Source organism: Eptesicus fuscus, chromosome 9 (genome assembly GCF_027574615.1).
Source record: "Eptesicus fuscus isolate TK198812 chromosome 9, DD_ASM_mEF_20220401, whole genome shotgun sequence".
Classification (NCBI taxonomy): domain Eukaryota; kingdom Metazoa; phylum Chordata; class Mammalia; order Chiroptera; family Vespertilionidae; genus Eptesicus; species Eptesicus fuscus.
This window is the reverse complement of record NC_072481.1, coordinates 92,752,624-92,772,561: the sequence shown is the minus strand read 5'-3', so window position 1 is coordinate 92,772,561 and position 19,938 is coordinate 92,752,624. Positions and strand designations below refer to the sequence as shown.

Sequence of the window (19,938 nt, the reverse complement as noted above, 5' to 3'; positions counted from 1 at the left end):
AAAATGACCCATGTGCACTTGAGAAGAATGTATATTCTGTGGCTTTGGGGTGAAATGTTCTGAAGATGTCAATTAATTCCATCTGGTCTAGTGATTCATTTAGGATTGCTGTTTCTTTGCTGATTTTTTGTTTAGAGGATTTGTCCAGTGGTGATAGTGGGGTGTTAAAATCTCCTACTATGATTGTATTGCTATTAATCTCTCCCTTGAAATCCTCCAGGAGTTTTTTTATGTATTTGGGTGCTCCTATATTGGGAGCGTATATGTTTACCAGAATTATTTCTTCTTGTTGGATTTCTCCCTTTAGTATTATGAAGTGGCCTTCTTTATCTCTTGTTATGGAATTTACTTTGAGGTCTATTTTGTCAGATATAAGTATTGCTACCCCAGCTTTTTTTCATTTCCATTTGCCTGAAAGATATTTTTCCATCCCTTCACTTTCAATCTGTGTGAGTCTCTTGTTCTGAGTTGTGTCTCTTGTAGACAGCATATATATGGGTTGTGTTTTTTTATCCATTCAGCTACTCGATATCTTTTGATTGGAGCATTTAGTCCATTTACATTTAAAGTTATTACTGAAAGGTATTTGTTTGTAGTCATATCTATTTTTGTGTCTGTATTCCTTCTTACCTGTTTATTTCTTCTTTTTACAGTATTTTCTTTAGCAATTCTTGCATTGCTGGTTTGGTGGTGATAAACTCCTTGAGCCTTTTTTTGTCTGCAAAGCTCTTGATTTCCCCTTTAATTTTGATTGATAGTCTTGCTGGATATAGTATTCTTGGATTCAGTCTTTGCTTTGCAACACTTTGTATACCTCCTTCCATTCACTTCTAGCTTGTTGTGTTTCTGTTGAGTAATCATTTAACAATCTGATGGGTGTTCCTTTGTAGGTAACTCTCTGCCTCTCTCTTGCCGCCTTTAAGATTCTCTCTTTATCATTTATATTTGCCATTGAAATTATGACATGTCTTGGTGTGGGTCTTTTGGGGTTGATCCTGCTTGGGACTCTCTGTACTTGCGTAACTTTTATCTTTCCCATATCCGGGAAGTTTTCTGTCATTATTTCTTCAAATAGATTTTCTAATCCCTGCTGCTCTTCTTGTCCTTCTGGCAGCCCTATTACACGTATGTTACTTCGTTTCATGTTGTCCCGAAGCTCCCTTAGGCTTTCCTCCTGCTTTTTAATTCTTTTCTCCAATTGCTGTTCAGATTGAGCTTGTTTCTGTACCTGATCTTCTAACTCACTAATTCGGTCCTCTGCTTCTTGTAGTCTACTGTTGAAACTTTCCATGGTGTTTTTGATTGTAGCTGTATCACTTTTCATTTCTTCCTGATTCTTGCATAAGTTGTTGATTTTCTCATCCATCCGATGTATAAATTCCACGACCATTACTCTAAACTCCTTTTCGGTCATGTTGCAAGCTTCAGTTTCACTGATTTCCTTTCTTGGCGACTCCACATTTTCTTTCCTCTGTGAGTTATTTCGTTTCCCCATTCTGGCTATCACCAGAAAGCTCAAGCTTCCGTTTGCGTGGACCTGGGCCATGTGCTGTGGGGACTTCGCTCCACCTGAGTTTCACTGAAGTGCTCTGACACTAGGACGTGTGGCTGCCTTTGGTTGGTGGGAACCAGACTTGCCCAGGGTCAGTGTCCCCAGTGTTCCGTGTGGTCTCGTGTGCACTCTTAGAATCAGGGGCCCTGTCTGCACCACACTGTTGGTATGTGCCGAAAATGAGATCCTTAGCATGTGCCAGGAGTCAGAGTTTCCCTGTTTCTGCACCAAGACTCAAGTGTCAGAGTCTCTGTTGCCTTGTGCGGTTTCTCGTTGAGAATCAGGGTCCCTGTGTGTGCATGCACCAACAATTGGGGTCGCTGGCTCTTAGTGTGAATGCGCTGTGAGTCAGGGATCCCAGGCAGCTGTGTCCGGCATGCCAAATTCCCTGAAGTGGAGCTGCATCCTGTGTGTGCTCTCTCTACTGAGCCAAACCGGCTAGGGCGCACACTCTTAATTTCCTGAAGGTGAGCTGGCTCCATGCACTCTACCGGAGTCCCGGAAGGGGGGCAGAGTCCGTCCTGCGCACCAAATTCCCCAAAGGGGAAGCCCCTCTGTGCAAGCACTAAGATTCCCTGAAGGGGGAGCTGTGACCTGCAAGCCAAATTCCCCCAAATTCTCTGAAGGGGAGCCCTCTGTGCGCACTGACAGATTTCTTCAACAGGGAGCTGCTTCTGTCCTGCGCGCGGCAAATTCCCTGAGGGGGAGCGAATCCCTGTGCAAAGTTCTGTGGCTTGGGCGAGGGGGGGGATCTATCAGTTACTATGGCGCTGTCTGCGCGCCTGCAGGAAGGGGGATAGGCTCTTTGACTCACGGAATTCTGCCGGGAAGTCTGGATTCTTGTTGTTTGTTGGTCTGAAGCTGTGATAGCAGTTCTCTGTCCCCAGTGGCTGCAGGGTCTTGGTTTGTGTCAGAAGCCAGGATCCGAGTCTCAGGCGGCTCTGTTTCTCAAGATGGCGTGGTCTCCGCGTCCGCACCAGCCGCTGAGATGTGTCCGCTTTGTGCGCGGGGCTCCGCCGTCTAGGACTGCCCGGTTAGGCAGCCCCTTGGAAGACCTGCAGAATCTAACTGACCCTAGCTCATACACACACACACACACACACACGTCTACACTCTCCTCTATGGGTTCCTCACTCACACTCTCTCAGGTTGTCCTTTTTATAGCTACATCCACCTCTCTCCCTAATCCCACTCCTCCCTCCCCTCTGGAAACCACTAAACTGTTCTCCATTTCTATAATTTTGTTATTTCATGAATGTTACATAAATGGAATCATAAAATACCTTTTGGTAATCTGTGAGGTTGGCTTTTTGCCACTCAGTATAATTCTCTAGAGATTCATCCAGGTGTGTATATCAGTGATTTATTGCTTTTTATTGTTGAGTACTATTCCATGGTATGGATGTACCAAAGTTGGTTTATTCACTCCTTGAAGAACATCTGGTTTGTTCCCAGTTTTGGGCTATTAGGACTGAAGCTGCTGTAAATATTCATGTTACTGGGTTTTCTGTGAATAGAAGTCTTCATTTCTCTGGAATAAATACCCAGCAGTGAAATAGCTAGTTTGGTGGTAGTTTCATGTTTAGGTGTTTGGTTGGTTTTAAGAAACTGCCAAACTGTTTTCTAGAGTAGTTCTGCTATTTTATATACTCCCATCAGCAATGTGTGAGTGATCTAGTTTCTCTCCATCTTCGTCCACATTTACTAGTATTGTCGTATTTTTATTTTAGTCATTGTAATAGGTGTGATGTAATATCTCATTGTGGTTTAAATTTGCATTTCTCAAATGACTAATGACATTGAATATCTTTTCATGTACTTATTTTCAATCTGTTTATTTTCTTTGGTGAAATACTGCTGTTAGGTCTGATCAAATAATTGAATCAATACCCCCTCCCCTGGAAACTGACCTTCAGGCCACTTCACAATGGACATTCCACTTGCTTAGACCACATTCCACCTGCTAAGACCATTATCTGTCCCCTCCAGAGTTTCCCAGAATCCTGACCTGCACAGAGAATTTTCCCCTCAGAAAAAGCCCACTTAGAGTCCTTTAAAAACCTCTGACTCCCAGTCCCTGGGGGCTGGTGCCATTTGGGGGCTCAGCCCATCTGGTATCCAGATGACCCAATAAATTCATAATTCTTCACCCCTTTGGCCTCATGCATTCCTCCTTTGGCGACCCTAACAATTGCTTTATGTCTTTTTTCCATTTTCTAATTGGATTGCTTGTTGTTGTTTTTTACTATTGAATTGTGAATGTTCTTTATACAGTATATTCTGTATAGTATTCTCTTGGTGGATATGTAGTTTTTACATATTTTCTCCCAATCTTTAGCTTGTTTGTTCATTCTCTTAGCAGGGTCTTTGAGAGTAAAAGTGTTTTGTTTTTTTTTATTTCAATGAAGTCTAGTTTATTAATTTTTTTGCTTATGAATTGTACTTTTAGTGTCAAGTCTAAGAACTGTCAGGATTAGGTCCCAAAGATTTTCTTCTATGTTTTGTTCTAAAATTCTTACAATTTTACATTTAGGTCTGTGTTGTTAATTTTTTCTATGATTGTCAAGGGAAATTCTTCATTGCTAACAGAACAAGAGCACAGAACTAAAAATTTGGTTGTCTTTCTTGCCAGTTACTCCTTTTATATCTTATTGGAAAACATGATCCATTTGGAGTTAATTTTTGTGTATCTCTGTTGTTTGGTGCATATTCATTTAGGATTGTTATGTCTTAATGGATTGATCCTTTTATCATTATACTAGAGGCTTGATGCATGAAGATTCGTGCAAGAATGGGCCTTCCTTCCCCTGGCTGCCGGCACGGATTTGCTCCGGCCGGAGCCACCTTTCCGCCTTCCCACACTGCCCACAGGCCCAGAACACCTGCATCCCGCCCTACCCCCGGCCGCTCAGCGCCTGCATATGCAAATTAACCCACCATCTTTGTTGGGTTAATTTGCATACTCACTCCTGATTGGCTGGTGGGCGTTGCGAAAGTACAGTTTGCATCTTTCTCTTTTATTAGTGTAGATAAATGTTCCTTTCAGTCTGTAGTAATTATTTTTGCTCTGAAGTTCACTTTATTGGGTATTGATATAGCTACCCTGCTTTCTATGAGTAGAAAGCTTTACTCATTTTCTTAGGTTAAGCTGCCTATAATCATATATGAAGTGAGTTTCTTATGAGAGCATATACTAATAGTTGGGTTATTATTTTTTTAAAATATTTTGCCAATCTCTGTCTTTCATCTGGTGTTTTTGGACTATTTACAGTTAATGTAATTATTGATATGTTAGGGCTCACATCTGCCTTTTTGAGTTTTTTTCTTTGTTGTTGTTTTTTTCCTGCCTTCCTATGAATTCTTGAATATTTTTTAGAATTCTATTTGACTTACCTATAATATCTTTAAATGTAGTGTTTCTATTGGATGCTATAGGTATTACATAATCTATACATAATTGATCAGAGTCTACTAATATTATTTTTCCAGTTTAAGAGAAGTATAAAAACTTTAAGTCTCTTTACCTTCCCCTGTATATAATTGCTTTAAATATTTTCTCTGTACATTTTGAACACATGAGAGTGTTACAGTTATGCTTCAACTGTCAAATATAGTTTAGAAAATGCAAGAGGAGAAAGAAAGTCTGTTGTATTTTTTATTGCTGTGTTGTGGTGTCTTTTTTCTTTTTCTTTTAAAAAATATTTTTATTGATTTTTAGAGAGAGAAGAAGAGGGAGAGAGAGAAGCATCGATGTGAGAATGAAACATGTATCAGCTGCTTGCTGCACAGTCTCCCACCAGGGATTGAGCCCACAAACTAGCATGTGCCCTGACTGGGAATCGAACTGGCAACCTTTTGGTGTATGGGATGATGCCTAACCTACTGAGCCACACTGGCCAGGATATGGTGTCTTTTTTCTAATACTGCTTCTGGCACCAAATGTTTCACTAACTGTGTGTCCTAGACTTCAACTAAATTCTGACACTATCTACCCAGAGTTATTGTCAGACTCCACAGGTTTAAGGGCTTAGTCCTGCTGCAAAATTATCTCCATTTCAAAGACCAGATACAAATAGGCAACCCACACTTCCTCCCAGCTGGAATACAAATTCAGGAGTCCTCATAACACTCCCTGGATATGGTAATTCACTAGGACAACTCACAGAACTCAGGAAAACATTTTACTTACATTTACTGGTTTATTATAAAGGATACAACTCAGGAACAACCAATGGAAGGCATAAAGCAAGGTATTTGGGGAGTGGAGAGGGAGTGGAGGTACTACAGACATGCCACTCTTTCAGAAACTCAATGAAGTCACTGACCTGAAAGCTCTCCAAACTCCATTGTTTAGAGATTTACATGGAGGCTTCACTAGGTAGGCATGATTGATTAAATCATTGGTGATTGGACTCCATGGAGGTCAGGGGGTGGTACTGAAAGTTTTTTTTTTAATTTTTATTTAGTATATTGTTACTGATTTCAGAGAGGAAGGAAGAGGGAGAGAGATATAGAAACATCAATGACGAGAGAAAAACATCCATTGGCTGCTCCCTGCATGCCCCACATTGGGGATCGAGCCTGCAACCTTCTGGGGGAGGGGTTCAATATATTTCTTTTTTCATTGCTTTGGTTTTATTGTTATTTTTTTCTCTTTTTTCCCTTGTTTCTTTCATATCTCTTATTTGCCTTCTTCCTTTTCTTACTCTATTTTTATTGTTTCTTTCTATGGCTCCTTTCACTTTATCTTTTTTTCACCTTTTCACAATTTTTTCTTTCTCTTCTTTCTTACTGTTTTCATTTTCTTATTCTTTTCTCTTATTTTATTTCTCTCCCTTGTTTACTTTCAGAATCTTTTTTCTTCCTCTTTTCCTCTTCTAGTATTGTTTTTATTTATATTTTATTCGTAGTATTATTACCTTTTCCTTTTTTTGTTTTGTTTTATTCTTATCTTCTTTTTCTCTTTTGTAGTTATATTTTCTTTTGTGGTTGTTTTGCTGTTGGGATCTCTTATATGTCTTTGTTTGTTTGTTTTGTTTTGCCCTGTCAGCACCAGTACAACAGCTCACATGATGTGGTTTGGGCTGAGCTTCTCAGTCAGCCAGCCTGAAAGGAGGTCCCACCCACAAATGGGAAAACACCAATCAAGACCCAGTTACAACAGGAGAGCCCAAATAACCCACAAAAGGGTCATTCCTAGAGCATCTAGTTCAGGGGTTTAAGGAGACTACACTACTGGGTTCCACAGGATATTTTCTACAAAAGTCCACCCCATGAAGACTGGGAGTCATAAGTAGTCATATCTAATATATAGAAATAAGCACTAAGAGACAACTGAAATGGGGAGACAAAGAAACAATCCCCAAATTAAAGAAAAGGAGAAATCTTCAGAAAAATACCTAAGTGAGATGGAGGTAAGCAGTTTATCAGACATTGATTTCAGAGTAGTGGTTATAAGCATGCTCAAGGAACTTACTGATAACTACAAGGAAGTTAATGGGAATTATAAGGAACATAATGGGCACTACATTATCATAAAATGAGGCATAGAAACAATGAATAAGAACAAGGCAAAAATGAAGAATACTATATCTGACATCAGGAATACTGAAAGCAATTAAAAACAGGCTTGATGAAGCAGAGGATGGAATCAGCAATTTGGAAGACATGGTAGAAAAAAAAATCTCAATTAGAACAGCAAAAAGGAAAACATACTTAAAAAGCACGAGGAGAGTTTAAGGAAATTTTGGAACAATTAAATGGAACAAAATCCACATCATAAGGTTACCAGAGGGAAAAGAAAGTGAGCAAGAGATAGAAAACCTGTTTGACGAAATAATGACAGAAAACTTCCCTAACCTGGTAAAGGAAAAAGTCACACAAGTTCAGGAAGCACAGAGAGTCAGTCAAGAGGAACACAAAGAGACCCACACCAAGACAAATTGTAATTAAAATGGCAAAGGTTAAAGACAAATCTTAAGGGCAGTAAGAGTGAGATAGCCATTTATCTACAAAGCAGCTCCCATAGGGCTGTCAGCTGATTTCTCAACAGAAACACTACAGGCCAGAAGGGAATGGCATGAAGTATTCAAAATATTAAAAAGCAAGGACCTGAAACCAATACTACTCTGTCCAGCAAAGTTATCATTCAAAATTGAAGGTGAAATAAAGAGCTTCCCAGACTAAAAAGGTCTAAAAGAGTTTATTAACACAAAACCAGCATTGCAAGAAATGCTAAAGGGACTATTGTAAGAAGAAGAAGAAATAGGAAGAGAGAGAGAAGAACAGGCATAAAAATGGCAATAAATAATTACCTATCAATAATAACCTTAAATGTAAATGGATTAAGTGCTCCAATAAAAAGACATAGAGCTGCTGAATGAATAAGAAAACATGACACATATATATGCTGTCCATAAGAGACCCATCTCAAAACAAATGACTCACACACACAGGTTGAAAGTGAAGGGATTGCAAAATATTTTCCAAGCAAATAGAAACAAGCAAACAAAAAAAGCAGGGGTAGCATTACTTACAATTGACAAAATGGACTTCACAACAAATGCTACTAGTACAACAAGAGAAAAATATCACTATATAATACTAAAGGGAATGATTCCGCAAGAAAATATATTCCTTGTAAACATATATGCGCCCAATACAGGAGCACCCAAATATATAAAAATCTCTTGATAGAATTTAACGGACAGACTAACAACAGTACAGTCACAGTGGGAGACTTTAACACCCCCCTGACATCACTGGATAAATCTTCCAGACAAAAAACAAGAAAGCAGCAACCTTAAATATCACACTAGATCAGATGGATTTAATTGCTATTTACAGAACATTTCATCCCAAAGCTGCAGAATATACATTCTTCTCAAGTACAAATGGACAGTCTCAAAGATAAACCACAAGTTAGGACACAAAATAAGTCTCTTAAAAGTTTAAGAAGACTGAAATCATATCAAGCATCTCAGAACACAACAGCATGAAGGTAGAAATCAATTACAATTTAAAAAACTCAAAAACATTCCAAAACATGGAGGCTAAGTAGCATGTTATCAAACAATGAATGGGTTACCAATGATATCAAGCAAGAAATAAACTTCCTGGAATAAAAATGAAACAACAACAACAACACACACACACACACACACACACACACACAACAATGCAAAATCTATGGGACACAGCAAAAACAGTACTGACAGGGAAGTTCATAGCTTTACAGGCCTACCTCAAGAAACAAGAAAAAGCTCAAAGTAACCCTACAACTGAAAGAATTACAAAGAGAACAGCAAGAAAAGTTCTGAGGAAGTAGAAGGAAGGAAATAATAAAAACCAGAGTGGAAATAAATGACAAAGAAACTAAAAAAATACAAAGGATCAATGAAAAGAAGAGCTAGTTCTTTAAAAAGATAAACTAGATATGTGAACCTTTAGCCAGACTCATCAAGAAACAGAGAGGGGACCCCAATAAATAAAATCAGAAATGAAAGTGGTGACATAACAACTGATACCACAGAAATACAGAGGATGGTAAGAAAATACTATGAACATCTATATATGCTAATAAACTAGACAACCTGGATGAAATGGACAAATTTCTGGAAACATACAATCTTGCAAAATTCAATCAGGAGGAATCAGAAAACCTGAATAGGCTGATAACAGCTAAAGAAATTGAAGAACTAAAAAAAAAAAAGACACAACAACAAAACACAAAAGTCCTGGACCGAAAGGATTTACAGGTGAGTTTTACCTAACATTCAAAGTAGAACTAATACCTATCGCCCTCACACTATTCCAAAAAACTCAAGAAGAGGGAAGACTTTGAAGCTTTTTTTATGAGGCCAGCATAATCCTAATTCCAAAGCCAGATAAAGAAATTACAAAAAAAAAAAGAAAAGAAAATTATAGGCCAATATCCCTGATGAACAGAGTGCTAAGATCCTTAATAAAATATTAGCAAATTGGACCTAGCAATACACTAAAAAGATCCTATACCATGATCAAGTGGGATTTATTCCGGGGATGCAAGGCTGGTACAATATTCGCAAATCAATAAACATGACTACATCACATAAACAAATTGAAAGACAAAACCACATGATCATATTAATAGGTACAGAAAAAGCATTCGACAAAATCCAACATGATTTATGTATGTATGTATGTATGTATGTATGTATTTATTTTTATTGATTTCAGAGAGGGAGAGAGAAATAGAAGCATCAATGATGAGAGAAAATCATTGATCAGCTGTCTCCTGCACACCCACTATTGGGGTTCAAGCCTGAAACCCGGGCATATGCCCTTGATAGGAATTGAACCCAGGACCTTTCAGTCCACAGGCCGACACACTTGGCTACACCAGCTAGGACTCCAGCACCCTTTTTTGATAACAACTCTCAATAAAGGGGGAATAGAGTGATCATACCTCAACATAATAAAAGCCATACAAGACTAAACTACAGCCAACATCATACTCAATGGGCAAAAACTAAAAGCGTTTCCCTTAAGAACAGGTACAAGACAAGGATGTCCGCTTTCACCACTCTTACTCAGCATAGTCCTGGAAGTCCTAGCCACAGCGATCAGACAAGAAGAAGAAAAAAAAAAGGCATCCAAATTGGAAAAGAGAAAGTAAAACTGTCATTATTTGCAGATGACATGACAGTGTACATAGAAAATTCTAAAGACTCCATCAAAAAACTGCTAGTTTTAATAAATTAATTTGGCAAAGTAGTGGAATACAAATTAACATCTGGAAATTGGTGGCATTTTATAGACCCAAAATGAACTCTCAGGAAGAGAAACTAAAAAATAATCCCATTTACCATTGCAAAAAAAAAAAAAAAAGATACCCAGGAATAAACTTAACCAAGGAGGTAAAAATCTGTACTCAGAAAACTATAGGATATTGAAAAAAGAAATAGAGGAAGATAACAAACAAGTGGAAGCATATAGTGTGTTCATGGATTGGAAGAATTAACATAATTTAAATACCCATACTATCCAGAGCAATCTACAGGTTCAACACAATCCCTAATCAGCTGTCAATGGCATATTTCACAGATCTAGAACAAATATTCCAAAAATATATATGGAACCAAAGAATACTTTGAATAGCCACAGTAATTTTGAGAAAGAAGAAGAAAGTTGGAGGGATCACAATACCAGATTTCAAGTTATACTACAAAGCCATTGTAATAAAAACAGCCTGGTACTGGTGCAAGAACAGACACATTGATCAATGGAACAGAACAGAGACCTCAGAAATCAACCCACGCCATTACACTCAATTAATATTTGACAAAGGAGGCAAGAACATACAATGGAGTAAATGGTTTTGGGAAAATTGAACAGATACTAGTACATGCAAAAAAATGAAACTAGATCGCAAACTTATACCATACACAAGAATAAACTCAAAATGGATAAAAGCCTTAAATGTAAGTCATAAAACCAAAAAAATCCTAGAAGAAACCATAGGCAGTAAAATCTCAGATGTCTCACTGAGCAGAATTTTTGCAGATACATTGCCTAGGGCAGTGGTCGGCAAACTCATTAGTCAACAGAGCCAAATATCAGCAGTACCACGATTGAAATTTCTTTTGAGAGCCAAATTTTTTAAACTTAAACTTCCTCTAACGCCACTTCTTCAAAATAGACTCACCCAGGCCGTGGTATTTTGTGGAAGAGCCACACTCAAGGGGCCAAAGAGCTGCATGTGGCTCGTGAGCTGCAGTTTGCCGACCACGGGCCTAGGGCAAGAGAAGCAAAGGAAAAAATAAACAAATGAGACCACATCAAAATAAAAAGTTTCTGCATAGCAAAACAAATCATCCTCAAAATTAAAAGGGAGCACACTGTTTGGGAGAACATATTTGCCAATGATACATCTGATAAGGGGTTAAATTCTAAAATATATAAAGAACTCATACAATTTGACAAAATGAAATCAAACAGTCCAAATCAAAGTAACTAGACACTTCTCCAAAGAGGGCATAGAGATGGCTAAGAGACATATGAAAAAATATTCAATGTTACTAATCATCAGAGAGATTCAAATTAAACTATAATGAGGTATCACTTCACACCTGCCAGAATGGCTACCATTAATAAATCAACAAATATCAAGTGCTGGTGAGGATGTGGGAAAAGGAGAATAACACTGCTGGTGGGAATGCAGACTGGTGCAACCATTGTGAAGCAGTATTGAAATAATTAAAAATGGGCCCCAGTCCATGTTTCTCAGTGGTTAGATTGTCAGTCCATGCACCAAATTGTCATGGGTTTCATTCCCAGTCAAGGGCAGGTTCAGTCACTGGCCCCAGTCAATTAGTTGCATCTCACCTCTCTCCCTCCTTCCCTCCCTCTCTCTCCCCCTCTGTTTCTTCTTCTGTCCCTCCCTACACCTTTCCCTCCCTCCCTTCCATGCTTTCTAAAAATCAATGGAAGGCCGGCTGGTGTAGCTTGGTGATTGAACATCCACCTATGACCCACATAGTTTGATTTCCAGTCTGAGCACATGCCCGGGTTGCAGGCTCAATTCCCAGTGGGAAGCATGCAGGAGGCTGCCAATCAATGATTCTCTCTCATCATTGATGTTTCTCCCCCCTCCCCCGCCCCTCTCTCTCTCTCTCTGAAATATTATTAATATTAATATATATATATATATATATATATATATATATATATACACTAGAGGCCCGGTGCATGAAACTCGTGCATGGGGGGGGGGGTTGTCCCTCAGCCCAGCCTGCACACTCTCCAATCTGGGACCCCTTGAGGGATGTCCGACTGCCCATTTAGGCCCGATCCCACCAGGATCGGGCCTAAATGGGCAGTCGGACATCCCTCTCACAATCCAGGACTGCTGGCTTCCAACCACTCACTTGCCTGCCAGCCTGATCACCCCCTAACCACTCCCCTGCCAGCCTGATTGACGCCTAACTGCTCCCCTGATGGCTTGGTCACCCCTAACTGCCCTCCCCTGTTGGCCTGGTCGCCCCTAACTACCCTCCCCTACAGGCCTGGTTCCCCCCAACCGCCCTCCCCTGCAGGCCAGGTTCCCCCCAGCTACCCTTCCCTGCAGGTCTGGTTGCCCCCAACTGCCCTCCCCTGCTGGCCCGGTAACCTCTAACTGCCCTCCCTTTCCAGCCTGGTTGCCCCTAACTACCCTCCCCTGCAGGCCTGGTCACCCCTAACTGGCCTCCCCTATAGGCCTGGTTCCCCCCAACTACCCTCCCCTGTAGGCCTGGTCGCCCCCAACTGCCCTCCTCTGCTGGCCCGGTCTACCCTAACTGCCCTCCCTGCTGGCCTGATTGCCCCCAACCACCCTCCCTTGCAGGTCTGGTTCCTCCCAACTGCCCTCCCATGCCGGCCATCTTGTGGTGGCCATCTTGTGTCCACATGGGGGCAGCCATCACATGTGTTGGAGTGATGGTCAATCTGCATATTACTCTTTTATTAGATAGGATAACCTACCTAATAAAAGAGTAATATGCTAATTGACCGTACCTTCGCTATGCCCACAGCCAATCAGGGGCACTATGCAAAAGTAACCCAGCAAAGATGGTGGCCCCCACGCGCTGCCCCGCCCCCCATCGCTGAGGGACCCAGATGGCAGAGGCGCTCCTATCGCTGAGGGACCCAGGTGGCGGCTGTGCCTCGATCACTGAGGGACCTGGGTGGCGGTGGCGCCCTGATCACGGATGTCGGCACGGGGCTGGGCAGTGCCCACCCCACGCCACCGCCGCCGGGGTCCAAGCCCCGACCCTGAAAGAAGGCGGAAGGCAGTGGCCAGAGCCAAGGCCTGGGTCCCCGGTGCCGGAGGAAAACTGGTGCCGGCAGCCAGGTGAAGGAAGGTCTGTTGCACAAATCTTCGTGCAATGGGCCTCTAGTTTTAAATAAAATAAAAATCAATGGAAAAAATATCCTCTGGTGAGGATTCACACACACACACACACAAAATTAAAAATGGAACTGCTGTTTCATCCAGCAATCCCACTTCTGGGAATATATCCTAACAATCCCGAAACATCAATCAGAAAGAATATATGCACCCCTATATTCATAGCAGCGTTATTTACAACAGTCAAGATCTGGAAGTGCCTATCAGTAGATGAGTGGTAAAAAATGCTGTGGTACATTTATACAGTGGAATACTATGCAGCTGTAGAAAACAAAAAAAGAAGGATCTCTTACTCTTAGAGATAGCATGGAGGGATCTGGAGATTATTATGTTAAACTAAATAACATAAGCCAGTCAAAGAAAGACAGATATCACATGATCTCAATTATATGTGGAATCTAATGAACAGAATAAACTAACAAACAAAATAGGTCCAGAGACATGGAAGCATGGAACAGACTGCCAGACCTTACAGGGAATGGTGGGGTGTGGGGGAAAGAGGAAGAGATTAATTAAAGAACTTATATGCATATATGCATAGCCCATGGACACAGACAATAGTGCAGTGAAGGCCTGGGATGGGGCAGGAGCCAGGAGGGGTGGGGCAAAGGGGTTAGGGAATAGGATGCATCTGTAATACCCTCAACAATAAAAATAAAGTTTAAAAAAATCTAATATCTGTCATCTCGCTGTTGGCATCTATTGATTGTTGTGGTGTTTTTTTGTTTGTTTTTTATTCAGCTTGAGATCTTCCTGGTTCTCAGTATGATGAGTGATTTTCTCAATAAAACTTTTGTTGGGCTTTTCTTTCTTAATGTGTTAGGAGATCTGGGTCTTCTTTAAGCTTTCAGTTACAGCTGGCTTTCTCTGGCATGGTGTTGTCTGTGGGATGGTTTTGCCACCTTGTTAGTACCAGGTTGAGGGGAGTCCAGATTCCCCACTTAGCCCTGTTGACGTGTGAAGTAGAGGGGGCTCCTTGTTGACTGGTCAGGGGTGGAAGTTCCTGCAGCGTCCACATGGTCTCCATGGACACGGCATTGGAGGTGAAAGTACTAACTCCCCATTGTGCCTCCTTCTACACTTCCCCATCGGGACAGAGAAAGGGCATTTTGTTACTTCAAGGTGAGGTTGCAAGTCCAGTCTGCCTTGTAGTCTACTGACCCCACAGGAATGGAGGGGCTCATTACCATCCAGGAAAAAGGTAAGTCCCAGCCTCCTATGTGGACCTCTCTGACATCATCCTTGTTGGAATGGTGAGCACCCTGTTACTGTCTCATGAGGTTGGACATATCCACTCACACTCAGCCTTTGCTGGTAGGGATGGAGATGAAGCTACCGTTTTTCTGTGTATTTTGGTTCCAATGTGGAAATTGACTGAAGGTTTTCTGTCCTGCTAGGTTGCCCCTTAGCAATTTTATGCAGATAACAACTTGGCATTCTGGACCATTCCTCCTTCAAGACTAATGAAATAAGAGAAACTATACACAGTAATATGAAAACAGCAGCACAATTTCTCTGGAATAGAATAGGAAGTATTTTATTGGTTGGGGTTTGGTTGGGCTTTTGTTGTTGTTGGGTTGCTAGCTTTTTCGGGTGCAAGTCTGGAATCTATGAGGCAAAAGGAAAACCCAGTGAACTCATTGTCATGTCTTTTCTCAGATCCCAAAGTCCCTATCTGGTCTGCCTTTGTCTCTCCTCTGCTCAGAGTCTTCTTATATTTGTTCTATATACATGTCTAGGGGTTTCCATTGTGCTTAGCAGGAGAAATAAGGAAAAGTACATCTACTCCCTCGTCCAGAGAGTGGCAGTTGCTTTTTTCTTTCAAGGCCAACAGCTGTAACTCTTTATACCAAATCCTCATTCTGAGTATTCCATCCTATATAAATCTGATGCCACAGAGGCAGAAACAGAGTGCGCCCATCCTGGTTCATTTGGAGGTCAGCTCACGGTGGATAGGGCTCTGTGCCGGATAGCCAGAGAAAGCACATGCTGTTAGGCAGGAGCTCTTGGTCTCCAGTGTTATACTGTCCCTTGTTCTGTCTCCCTAGTTACTAATCTTGTTAGTCTTTTCCTGAAAGTCAGTGAATTGGTATTTACATTTTTATTTTACTGCTTTCCCACAGATAAGGTAAGTAATTCCAAGATAATAGATTACTAACATTTCAGTTTTATTTTACAAAATACTTAAGAAATTTAAAGTACTGTTTTTCTTATCTAGGCATTGAAGAAATATTTAGGCCTTTTTATTTACATAATTTAGAAGACGATGTAGAAGAGGACGTGAAGAGTTTAAAGGTAAGTAATAGAGCAGATGCTTAAAATGTTAATATATCAGAGCATATATATTTTTAGTCATGAAAACCAAAGCAATATAATGTGTTACTGAGATTGGAGGTAAGGTAGCTTGGTAGCCACATAAAACAAAATTATCAATTTTATGGAGATATCAGCTTGGCCTTCGCATTCTGGACCCATTCTGCCTTCGAGACTAATGAAATGAGAGCAACTGTACACAGCAATGTGAAAACAGAAGCACAATTTCTCTTGAGTAGAATAGGAAGTACCCTACATGGATCAGTCAATTGGAGGAAGTCTTGAAAGATAGAAAGCCAACAGAATTACATTTGCTGAAACATGTAACAGAAAAGGAAAAGCTAACCCAGAACACAATGCTGAAGAAGTACCAGAGGAACAAGTCTTGAGTCAATATAGAGAAGGAACAGCATGGCACCTAAGACATTGACAGGGAGATTACTTGGGGTCCACAGTTGTATCCGTCATACAAGTTGGCTCCTCCCCCTAATTGCCTTGTGCTGAGCAACAAATGGGAGCAGCAGCTGCTTTGGGCTGAAGCGGTAAGTTTGAAAGCCTGGAGTCAGAGAGGTGTGTCAAAGACCAGTACCAACTAACCAACAAAGGGGAGCAGAGACCTGCCCTCCATACACACTCCGGAAATGAGCTACTGTCATAGTCTTTCAGCAATATACTGCTGGAATCGTGAAAAGGAGACTATAGTGAATAAAACAGGCAGGCAAATAGCAATTTTAAAACACAAAAAAAGGAAAAACACTTGGACAGTTAAGAATTGCCAGACTTTTACGCTTTAAAAGAGAGACATCTACTGCAAGCCGAGAAAGCCACCCAAAGGGCATCATGAAAGGTAGTCACTGAGGCGTGAAAGCGTTACCACAGTAATCAGTAACAGTTCATACGATAAAAGGTTCAATTAAAGACAGTCACTAAGACGTGAAAGCGTTACCGCAGTAATCAGTAACAGTTCATATGATAAAAGGTTCCAGTAACGAGGTTGATAATGATAGCTTTAAATATGTACATGCTCATGAAAACAATGGCCTCAAAGTATGGAAAGCAAAAATTCGCAGAACTCAAAGAAGAAATCGACAAATCCACAATCATAGTTGGGGGATTTTAATACAAATTTCCTTCTAATTTGTAGAACAAACAAAATGTGTCAGTAAGGATATAGAAACTTTGAAGAACATAATTAACACATTTGACCTAATGGAAATATATAAAACAGTGTGTCTAATAACTGCAGAATTCTTATCTTTAAAGGCTTTTCCTGAACATACAGAACATTTTCACAAATTGACCTTGTACTGGAATATAAAACGAGTCTCAATCAGTTTGAAGGATTGTGATTACATAAAGAGTATTGCATTCTCTGACTGCATTTCAGTTATGCTAGAAATTAATCTGAGAAGATAATTAGAAAATTCCATTGGTTAGACATTAACAAATATACTTTTAAATACCCTTTGGGTAAAAAAAAAAAAAAGAATTCAGAAAATATTTGGAGCTAACAAAATGCTACATATTAAAATGTACAGAAGTTGCAAAGGAGTACTTAATAGTAAAATATAGTCATTGATTTATATATATGAAAGTCTGAAAATGAATTAGCCAAGCATTCATCTAGAGAAGATAGCAAAATAAACCTAGAGCAAATAGAAAGCAGTAAAAAGAGAAGAGCATAGATCTACAAAATGGAGGAGAAACCAAGATGGCGGCATAGGTATACACCTGAACTTGCTGCCTTGCACAACCACTTCAAAACTACAACTAAAAGAAAAAACTGACATCATCCAGAACCACAGGAAGGCTGGCTAAGTGGAAATTCTACAACTAGAAGGGAAGAGAAAAGCACACTGAGACTCAGAGGAGCTGCGGAAGTAAAGTGTAGAGGTATGGAGGTGTGGGCGCGGAGAGGGCTGGCAACTGAGTACGCAGCTGGCTTTTTCAAGCCAGAGGGAGACACAAGCTCCCGACTGCTCTGAGCTCCAGTTCTGGGCGAGACTCTGGGGACCCAGACTCATACGGGGAGAAACTGGACTGTCTGGAAGCGGGCGGAACTTGGGGGCAACTTTCTCTCAGAGGTCCTTGCAGCGATTATCAAGGGACACTGAGACCCAGGGGCCTCTTAGGGCAGGGCTGATGGGAAGCCATTGCTGTTTGCTCTGCCTGAGACTCTGCCCCATCCAAGCTGAGCACAGAGGCTTTTGCATATGAATGGCCTGGTCCTTTGAAATCTAAACTTACCTAACAAACTGCAGCTGAGTCAGAGAGACCCAGAACATCCAAAAGAAGGCCCAAGGCCTCACAGCAGCTTGCATTGCTTCACAGCTGGGCCTCATCTGGGCATCTCCAAAACTCAATTAAAGAAGAGGAATCTGCAGGTCTCTCCATAGCTCCTGCTGGGTGGCCTCAGGAAGAGGCTAAATTAGCACCTCCTTGGAGATCCAAGAGCCAGTGTACTCAGGGGTCAGAGTAAGACCATCCAGATTACAACTCCTCAGATCCATAAGGGACACACTCAGGGGGCAGACTCAGTGAGTGCCAAAGCCCCACTGAAGCAAGTCCTGGCCCATAAGGGTGTCTCCAGCACAGAAGTTCTCCCATCGTAGACACAGCTGATCCTCACAGCCAATTGGCCTGGAGGTCAATTCCTCCCAGTGATATCAACAACAATCAAGGCTTAACTACAACAAGACTGTGCACACAGCCCACAAAGGGGTGCACCAAGAGTGTCCACCTCAGGTAACTGGGGAGGCTGAGCCACTGGGCCCTATAAGACACCTAGCACACAAAGCCACTCTATCAACTCAGGGAAGCAGCCAAAATGCGGAGACAAAGAAACAGGTCACAAATGAAAGAAATGGAGGAAAGCAAACTGCTGGATATAGAGTTCAAAACCACAGTTATAAGGTTTTTCAAAAATTTTCTAGAAAAGGCTGATAAATTTAGTGAGACCCTCGAGGATATGAAAAAGGACCAACTAGATATTAAGCATACACTGACTGAAATAAAAAATAATATACAGAGATCCAACAGCAGACTAGAGAATCACAAGAATCAAGTCAAAGATTTGAAATACAAAGAAGCAAAAAACACTCAACCGGAAAAGAAAAAAGAATCCAAAAATATGGAGATAGTGTAAGGAGCCTCTGGGACAACTTCAAGCATACCAATATCTGAATTATGGGGGTGCCAGAAGAAGAGAGAGAGCAAGAAATAATGACAGAAAACTTTGAAGAAATAATGACAGAAAACTTCCCCCACTTGGTGAAAGAAATAGACTTACAAGTCCAGGAAGCGCAGAGAACCCCAAACAAAAGGAATCCAAAGAGGACCACACCAAGACACATCATAATTAAAATGCCAAGAGCAAAAAACAAAGAGAGAATATTAAAAGCAGCAAGAGAAAAACAGTTAGTTACCTACAAGGGAGCACCCATACGATTGTAAGCTGATTTCTCAACAGAAACCATGCAGGCCAGACGGGAGTGGCAAGAAATATTCAAAGTGATGAATAGCAAGAACCTGCAACCAAGATTACTCTACCCAGCAAAGCTATCATTCAGAATTGAAGGGCAGCTAAAGAGCTTCACAGATAAGAAAAAGCTAAAGGAGTTCATCACTGCCAAACAAGTATTATATGAAATGCTGAAAGGTATTCTGTAAGAAGAGGGAGAAGAAGAAAAAGATAAAGATAAAAATTATGAACAACAAATACATATCTATCAACAAGTGAATCTAAAAATCAAGTGAATAAAAAATCTGATGAACAGAATAATCTGGTGAATATAATAGAATCAGGGGTATAGAAAGGGAGTGGACTGACAATCCTCAGGGGAAAAGGGGTGTAGGGGGTACGGGAAGAGACTGGACAAAAGTCATACACCTATGGATGAGGACAGTGGGGGAGAGGGGTAAGGGCATGGGGTGGGGTGGGAACCGGGTGGAGGGGAGCTATGGGGGGAATAAAAGAGGAACAACTGCAATAATCTGAACAATAAAGATTTTTTAAAAATCTACAAAATGTAAATTAAAAAAATTGTTAAACAGGTAAAAAAAAGAGAGAGAGAGAAGAGCATAAATTAGTGACAAAGAAAGCAGCTAATAGAGCAGTGATGGCAAACCTATGACACGCGTGTCAGCA

At 40.8% G+C, this 19,938-nt stretch overlaps 1 protein-coding gene across 4 annotated transcripts in view; it reads left to right on the top strand.

The window, feature by feature from the left end:
* Window positions 1-19,938, top strand: part of RIPK1 (receptor interacting serine/threonine kinase 1) — a 54,526-nt gene that overhangs the window by 23,257 nt on the left and 11,331 nt on the right. For all 4 annotated transcript variants that reach the window (XM_054721553.1, XM_054721551.1, XM_008159926.3 and 1 more), the window contains one exon: window positions 15,697-15,773. In XM_054721553.1, the coding sequence (XP_054577528.1) occupies window positions 15,697-15,773 (77 nt within the window). The remainder of the gene's footprint in view (window positions 1-15,696; window positions 15,774-19,938) is intronic.